At 32.5% G+C, this 9,324-nt stretch overlaps 1 protein-coding gene across 3 annotated transcripts; it reads left to right on the top strand.

The window, feature by feature from the left end:
* The first annotated feature begins 638 nt into the window (after window positions 1-638).
* LOC127860544 (uncharacterized) lies at window positions 639-4,272 on the top strand. 3 transcript variants are annotated; one of them, XM_052398651.1, is made up of 4 exons: window positions 639-815; window positions 1,724-1,892; window positions 2,217-2,310; window positions 2,662-4,272. In XM_052398651.1, exons 1-4 carry the CDS (start codon window positions 803-805, stop codon window positions 2,800-2,802), a joined length of 417 nt encoding a protein of 138 aa, XP_052254611.1. In that variant the 5' UTR covers window positions 639-802; the 3' UTR covers window positions 2,803-4,272. The 3 variants fall into 3 exon arrangements, with proteins under 3 accessions (XP_052254611.1, XP_052254610.1, XP_052254612.1); XM_052398650.1 differs by having other exon boundaries at window positions 1,724-1,916; XM_052398652.1 differs by having other exon boundaries at window positions 646-815; window positions 1,724-1,916; window positions 2,648-4,272.
* The last annotated feature ends 5,052 nt before the right edge of the window (window positions 4,273-9,324 follow it).

Below are 9,324 nucleotides of genomic sequence, written 5' to 3'. Positions count from 1 at the left end.
AATAATTTCATCAGTATGTTGGGCAAATGTTAATAAACACTTCAGCCAAAAAAACTCCTTTTTGGACAACTTATTTCTGTGATAAATCCAATTAATTGCAGAGCACAAAATATTGCAGCCTACACCTGGTGCACTACATATACGTTTAATCCACCAAATCCAACAAATATCCTCTATGTTGTTTGTCATAAAACACATAAAAATACACATAATAACTAAACATATTTTCGTAGGAGGCGGATGACCCAACATCCGCTTTTGTTTAAAAACTACATTAACGTAAACAAACTGTCATTATTATAATAAGCATGCAGTAAAGAAAACCTCAGCACTCCATTTTGAAACCGGCGTTGTATGTTTGCATTTTCTGTTCATTTATTTTTAAATGATTCATGATGATACAATACAACAATATATGTGACGTCGTCAGCGAAAATCAGTCTTGTGTACGCTGACGTTTATGTCGGGAAATCGCGAGACAAAAATCTTGTACGAAAATGCGCTGGATATTTCGTCTTTTTCATACAATTTCTCGGCTCATAATGTATGACAAGCTTTGAAAATTTCCACAATATAGCATGAATATGTCCTTTAAAAACTGGCGCAATTGGTGGTGTGTAATCCGTTTATTTAATTCAAATTATTCCCCTTGAATTACACTGTTTCGTTTGAGTAGTTCACAGGTAGCGCGACCTGTCTCATAGTGTTTATTTTCAATGGCTATTAAACGCTGTAAATCAAAATGACATCGTGTACTGTTGGATGTCTTCAATCGAAGAAGGTTCGGAAATGATATTTCCACATGCTTAAAATAGGTAAGTGAAAGATATATGTGTATTTTGACTTTGTGATTAATTTCCGCGACTCGCAATTTTGACCCGGAAGTAAACTGTACGATAGCAACTGAATTGTTTACATGAAATGGTGGTAGATTTAAATTTGACTTTAAAATATCATGTCTCAATTTATTAAAACCAACACTATTCCATGTCAAATTTCACAAGACCAGGACACTTCGTTTTTAAATTTAAATGATTTATCGAATGTAAATGAACTTTATTTTGAAACTTCTCACCCAGCTACTCAAGATTTGTTTGATGTGGTAGATGATTATGAAAGTGACCTTGAGTCAAACCATGATGAGTCTGATATTGATATTGATGTAGAAGCTGTCAAAAAAAACATCAGATACTGCGTTTATTGAAAAGTCTGAACTTGATGTGGCAGAAGCTGATAAACAAAACAAATTTAAGGTTGACTTATTTTAAATGTTTAAGCACAAATTTAACTAATAATTATTATTATAAAAAAGTGTTATGTAGATAAATAACTAATAGTTTGATATTCTACAGGTTGGGAAGTTATTTTTCAAGACCTCGAGGAAGTGTGAGGTGTATGGAATCAGCTGTGAAGGATCTTGTATTTGAATTAATTTATTATCATTGCTATCCACAAACTGAATCAGTCTAAATGTAATCAACTACCAATTGATTATTTACTTTTTATTGTTGTGTGTGTGTGTGCGTGTTTGTGTGCGTGTTTGTGTGCGTGTGTGGTCTGGAGGATATCATTCTCGTCTAATATCAATCTTTTATGATAAGACAATAACCATGCATTACCTAAATGTTTCAAACCACCTATTAATTAATTTGAAAAAAAAACAAACTATTTGGGTATCTCTAGTAAGTTATTACGGTTTATTTATTAGTCTTCTGTTTCACAGGAGAGCAGGTGTTTTTCCTCGCAGACGATGGCCAGTCACATGGTAAAGGTGCAAATGCTGTGGTCAGCCAGGTTCACCACTACCTCAACACATACGGTCTTGGCGAACAGCATGCTCACTTTCAGTGTGACAACTGTTGCGGCCAAAATAAAAACAACATAGTCATCTGGTACCTTCTGTGGAGTTATTGTAGGTAATAACAAGCCCTTAGTTATTGTGTTTCTGATAGCTTTTTTTAATGTTGAGAAATTAATTTAGCTAAACCTGTTGTTAAAAATATTTGTTTGCAGTAATGCAATTGCAAAATGGTAAAGCGTGTTGATATGTAGTGAAAATGTAAAAAAAAAATACTCTTGTATCAATCCCAAAAGGAAAAATCTCTTAAAATAATATATTGAAATGAGTCAACATTTTTAAGTCAGTCAATTACTACAAAATACATATTCTAAATTGTAGCCTGACCTTTTTTAATAATTATTTTTTAACATTTCAGGTTTACACAGAATCATCACACTAAGCTTTATGTTGATAAGACATACAAAGTTTACACCAGATTGGCACTTTGGCATCTGGAATTCAAAGTGGAGGTAAATTCCTTATCGATAAACCTTGTTTGCATTTCCATAGGTCTATCCAGTTGTATAGTTCTGCCATGTAATAAAATATAAAAATAATAAAACATAAATCATTTAAATATAGTGTGTAGGTACTTTATGTCTCGTAACAGGAAAATAAATATTTATTTTAGTAGTTTCAGCAGTTTTATTGGTATGAAATTTTTGAAATGGCAAACAAAATCCCATGCAAAATCATCCTTCAAACTTTGTAGTTTTCTATAATAACAACAACAACAATATAATAATTTGATAATAGGAAAACTATATTTTGCAATTGTTTCTTAATTAAATGGTAATCTTGATACAGAAACTTCAATGCAGAAATGTTGTCTGATGTCGCTGCGTCTGTGGGGTTATTGTCAAGGACGGGCCACAACATCCCCCAGCTTGTGGGGGACTCTTCCAATCCTGTTGTTATCTAAGACAGGAAGGATTACCTTTCGACATTGTTTCACCACATAAAGAATGGCACTAAATTTCATCAATTTCCATGTGTCAGCGGATCATCCTGGTGTTGTGGAGTGCAGGGAATTTAGTGACTCACCAGTAGTCAGAATCACTCTCAGGAAGGTCTCGAAAGTGAATGTTAATGTGAGCTGTGACAACCTGCCATAAGAAATGTTTGCGAAAGGGCTTGATCTGGACCATCAGTGGTATTTATTTGAAAACATTCGTGAATTCTGTCGAATAGATGAACCAAAAACTTGACATGTCCGAAACTCGCTACTGGAGAGCAACAAAAAACAGACTGTGCCTTCCCCCCCAAAAAAAGAAGATGCATTAAGATGCGCATCTGATCTTCTCTGATAATGCCACAACAATTACATACATCATGTATCAGTGTTTATTTTGGCCAAGGTATTGGGTGATATATTTTCCCCCAAACAATGCAAAAAATCCTCTATTCCTAGGAAAGCTAAAACATGTATACGAGTGCTAAATGTGTCAGTTGATACAGGTTTTGAAATGTTCAATGCAAACATTTGTTGTTCTAATTGCACAAGCTTGTTTTCAAGTTTTTTATATCTCATATTTACAAAACAAAAATCATTTTTTCCATGTAACCATACAATTGTTTTCACCTTATGGACACAGACTGCCTTTCCGAAAAACTGGAAAAAAATCAGTGTGAATATTGTATTTATTTATGTTTTACAATGAAAATCCTATATTTTTGTTTGTTTGCTTCATTGTTTCCATAGTAACAAAAACAAACATTTTTTATGTTTAAGTTATTGTTTATTTTGTCTATTTTTCTCTATCAGTAATAAAGATAAATAATGATTATTTCATTTACTGAAACATTTAGTATCCAAGTGTACTTTCAACCAACACTTTTCAATGCTGTTTTTTTCCATTCTGTTGTGTTTGAGGTTACATTATACTTAAATACAAATGTAACTGAATAAAAAAGGACATTGGTCATGGAACACACAAATTATTGAATGTTATTGTTTAACTAGTTACAAAACAGTGAAATTAATGTTGTGTTTGCCTTTAAACAAACATTTGATTGAAAATACAATTAATAGATTTATAAAAGGCGTGATTGTGTGCTCTGGTGATTATTAACATGTAGATCGGTTACCATATCAACACAAATGGTACATTTTAAATGTCCATAATGCTGTTGTCAGTTTATTGCACTATAATTATATATTTGACTAAAGGAAAGATTATTGTTTTAATAAAACAATGTGCTTGTTGTTTGAATGTTTTCGTTGTTTTTTTGTATTAAATGATAACTTTTAGTGACGGTAAAATGAAAGGTTGGTCACTTTGGAACGTCATAAAATTAGTTTTGAATGTGATAAATAAAAAATCTAAATCATTTTTGTGAACTACAATGTTTAGAGAATCCAAAATTGCCAAAAAGTCAAAATGTGATTTTTTGAACACAAGACTGATTTTCCCAGCTTTGGTCACATATACAGTATTATATAAAGATAAAATGTATCACGATCGACAGGAAACACTTTAATTCTCGGCATGCCCCACACTAATATGTTTCTAAACCATACATGATTACCTTTATCTCAAACCTTATCCAATATAATATAACTAGCTTAAACTGCTTAAATATACTATATCGTTATATGTGCAATAATTGTAAAACTTGATGAAGGAGGTCAATTACTTACATTATTGATTATTGAATTGGAGTCTTCAAAAAATACATACTAGTACATATGTTATAGTACATAATTGTGCGTACGTGCATAAACTCAAATTCTAGTGTGTGCTGAAAGACATTACATTTAGAGTGAAAGCATTTGCTATCTAACTAGTAACCGACGTAACCGACGTTTTTACAGTGCACTATTATCTGATGATTATTTCAAGTGAAACACTGAGTATCAGCTTTCAATTCTAGTAAAGTTAGTTAGTTAATTAAATTATATAACATGACGGCACTGATTAAAACAAGTACACTAATGACGGTGTGTTTTATTTAAGTGTGTATTGGAAGTTACAGCATGTTATACAAATGCTATAAATCATAATATCGATATGTTGTAACGAGATGATTAGTCAATCAGTTACCCTTTAATGCGCGTACAAATTGATGTGTATTCATTAATATTAAATTCAACAGCTAATATTAAGAACAGCACCCAATATTGCACACACATGTGTATGGGTATATTCGCTTTAAATAGAGAAATCCTGAACCTCAATAGACATAGCCACGTGAGAAATTATCGTCACATAAAAAACATGTGGGAACACACATGCGTGTAAACACAGTTTAAATGATGTATAGCGAAATATATTCGAGGTATATAACAGGGCATCCTCACAGTATGTGATACAGTCCATCAGAACACTATTGCTTGCCAGCAAACGTGGGTGTAAAACCTTAGAGAGTTTAAACGAAAGACACGTTTAATGTATTTTATGTGTAATGCAATAGTACTCATTGTACCACCGGTTAAAGTTTAATAGTTACACACGGCATTAATCGTAGTTGATCGCGCAGTTTGGGCTGATTAACATCTTTATTCAGTCCGGTTGAATCAGTATGGCCGTAAAGAACGGAAAATAATGTCGCTTTACAAACGTGTGTGTGTGTGTGTTTGTCCTGACTAGCGCAACGGTGAAAGGTAATAGATGTTTCATATTAACATTTATGTTCATATTGGTAGATTTGATATCTAACACACTTAAGCTTTGCGTGCCCTAGAGTAGCATGTTGTGGCGATGCGGTGGTTTTGATGATATTATGTCGTAGATAAGTCAATGTTGAGATTATAATTTGTTTTATTATACCTCACTTTTATTCACAATGCTAAACTCCCATAGGCCATCGTGACATAGAAATACTGAGACCCAGCGAGAAAAAAAATGCTCTCCATAAGATACTGTCGCCCGCTACCTTAGCAATCACGTGCGGAATGACGTCACTTTGATTGTTCTCGCATTGTTTATGAAAGAAGACAACGTCATTTGATTTTCATTGTTGTGCTGACGTAAAATTTTCGCGAAAAAGTGGAAGACGTTCTGTTAATATAATTCTCATTTATAACCTTTAAATCGCGGAAAACTTATTAATGAAATCGTTTTAGAATCGAAATGATCGACGTTTGAAATAATAACATTGAAGAAAATTGTTTGAAGTTAATACTATGTTAATTTGAGACTTAGAAAACACTTTAAGAGACAAATTTACTACTCTTTAACTATTGACTTTTTATTTTCTGTGATAAGACATTGACTGTGTTAACCAGTGTACTTTAATTATTGTTATAAAATATTAATGGTTGTTCATAGCTGAAATTAAATACAACTATTGAATATTAAAACTGTTCATGGTTAATATAAATTGTTCATGTTTGAATAGTTTTTTCGGTATAATAAAATAAATATTACCTGGCAGACAGGATGGCAGTAAATTTGTCAACTTTCGGAAAAAAATGTCAACCTCGGCATATTTCCTCAAGTTGGCAAATTTACTGTCACCCTGTCAGCCATGTAATATTTATATAATGTTTCTTAATATGTTTAAGAACAATTATTCAAAATGTATACCTCCATATTTTCTCCACATGTTTCATCAATCGTTTAGCGTTTTACTTTGTACGAGTTTTACACTACAGTTTCACAAACTGGAGATGAATCTGGAAATCACTGCGGGACCTTAATGGCACGTTACTTATTGACCAACATTTAATTACGGGACCTAAGTACAAACACTGTATTTAAACATATAGAGTTTGGTAAATATATTTATTATATACATGTTTAATGCTTTTAACAAAATACAGGTTGTATCAATCGTTGAAATAAAAAATCCCGTATTACGCTACTCGCTGTTTCCAATTCCGTATTACCATACTAGCCGGACTACTTCGATCCATTTAATGACGTCACATTACACGCACCGAAAATAGAAATATTTTATATTACGAAATATATTACGTAGTACATAGTGTAACGTCATTTCTGTGACAAAACACAAACTCTGTAAGGACATGTCGGACCTGGTGTTTTTTGGCTGTAAACTATGTGTTAAAAACGTATTTTCGAGTGTGTGTTTATCATGCATAAATGTATATTTCGATAGGAATACAATTTAATAGTGTGGTTTAAAATAAGTTTCGATAAAGACGTGGAAGATAGAAGTGGAAGTGCATATCGTTTAAACGTTTTTGTTATAAACATCGGATTCAAGTTGTCAACTTAAATGTTATAAAAATTGGATTAACGATGGCATTAGGGTAAGCGTGTCGGAAACCTGTGTTTTTCCGGTTCAAATGTTTACACGTTAATTTACATAAACTGTATTCATACGCGTCTTAAATAAACTATGGCGTACCGTTTTAGTCATTGTTTTGTCAGTTTTGTTAAAGTAAAAAATACAGTCATTTGTTAACTGTTTTCGTTAGTTGTTGTATATAATAAAAGGAATATTACGCTAGTCAATTGTTCCAAGAGTTTGTATCACTCTCGTGGCTTGAGCTATTCTTTATTTCAGCTTCAGGAAGGACTTTTTTCGTAATAAGACAGTTTGTAACAAGTTTATGGTAATACCATCTATCACAGGCTCAATAAAAGAAGTTTGTAATTATTTTACATTTGTAACGATATAATCTATTACGATTCCGCGATTTTTTTATACAGAACAAGTGGTCAATTGGTGTTTTTCTGTTGTTAACGGATGTGATGATTTTGTTATAACGATTTATTGACGATAGGTTTAAGAAACAAATACACTAGTCATTCATATATGTTTACTAAGTGTTTATAAAATACTTATCCAGAATATAAAACCATTTTATAAATCCTTTTGAACATATATAGATATATGAGTTGGTTTTCATGTATGCTTGAATCTTATAAGAATGGCCCAGCGCCCAGTGCAAATATTGTTGTCCAATACGCAAGGGTGGACATATTAAAATTTGAAACTTTGAAACATTATTTAATCATTATTAGATCAAAAAACGAAAGCAAAACATTATATATTTTTATTTTATTTTATAATTTAATTCAATTCATAGAGTTGTAGCGGCGTTGTACCAAATTATGGCTATGTTGATTATTTTGCATATATTTGTTGATATCATTTGTCTGCAATCATTCAAACAAAAAGTAATCGACACTGGTAGACTCAAATTGTATATGGAAATATACAGTGTTAAACGTTTGTCTAGAGGATTTTATCTGTGTTATATTGCACTGAAATTGATATGTTATACGTGCGTTACAGAATTCCCAATGTAAATACATTGCCCCTTGATCCTATGTTTTTATTAAATCAACGAACTTTTTGCTACCAAGTCTTTCTTTATATACATCACGTTTTTTATGCAGTTTCAACGATCTGTTCACAACAATTATTCTGATTATACACGAGTATTTGGTACGGTTTGTGTAGAGACCAAATTAAACATGTGTAGGTTAATAAGAAGCAATTTCACTTTTTGTATGTATGTGTGTGTGTGTGTGTGTGTGTGTGTGTGTGCAGTGAAATAAAAATATTCAAACTTTCGAGGGTATTATACTAGATTCTTTATATGCATTACGCGGCCGCATAACATGTTTACATTAAATATTTAGCAAAAGCGTATGCCTTATTGCGATACTCTTTTTAACATGATGCATTTATTATTGTTGTTCAACACAAATCTAAAACTTTTCCATTGTGTGTACGATCACAAAATGATTTATGCAGTATGTTCTTTCCATAACTTGTGCATTTAGTACTGGTCGGAATGCTATTGTGGTAATACGCTGAACGCCACGCTAATGCTGGAATCGGAGTGTAGGCTGAGCTGTCCGGGAGACAAACGCACGAAATGTGGTGGTCATTCGAGGATAAGCATCTATACAAATTTGGGTAAATAATATTAATTATAACCATTATTACACGTGTTACAAGTTGATACAAGCTGATGAAGCACATCTGTACGTTTGATATCAATGTATACAAGGTTACGCGCAATATATTGAGGACAAAACCTATACACGTCATAGCTAGATACATATTATATTACGTTCAATAGTTAATATTTTTAAGATTTAGTTCAAAAGTCATTTAAACTTCAATGTTTGCCAGTGCAGCGGATCCATGGTTGTTCTTTGTGAATGGATGTTGAACCATGTGAAAAAGTATTCATCATAAACGTGCTCATAAAGAAATTATCTAAATGCACATAATCGGATAGTTCACATCCTTATCAATTATATATGTATCATAAGTGCCCACAGCTAAATTTCTCTTAACAGCATGCGGACCACCTCCTACAATTGCAAACGGAAATGTAACGTTATGCAAGGGTATCGATGTAACATACGGTTCAATAGCCTATATTTTCTGTGGCTCGGGTTTGATCAGAAAAGCAACAATCACTTGCCTTTCAAATACATCATGGGAACAAACGACTTGAGAACAACCAAGTAAGACTCTACACATGTGCGTTACGTTTACATCTGGCATAGTGTTGTACGCATGCAATGAGATTTGAACGACGCATGTTATTT

The sequence above is a fragment of the Dreissena polymorpha genome, chromosome 15 (genome assembly GCF_020536995.1).
Source record: "Dreissena polymorpha isolate Duluth1 chromosome 15, UMN_Dpol_1.0, whole genome shotgun sequence".
Classification (NCBI taxonomy): Eukaryota; Metazoa; Mollusca; class Bivalvia; order Myida; family Dreissenidae; genus Dreissena; species Dreissena polymorpha.
This window is presented reverse-complemented; position numbering and strand designations above follow the sequence as displayed.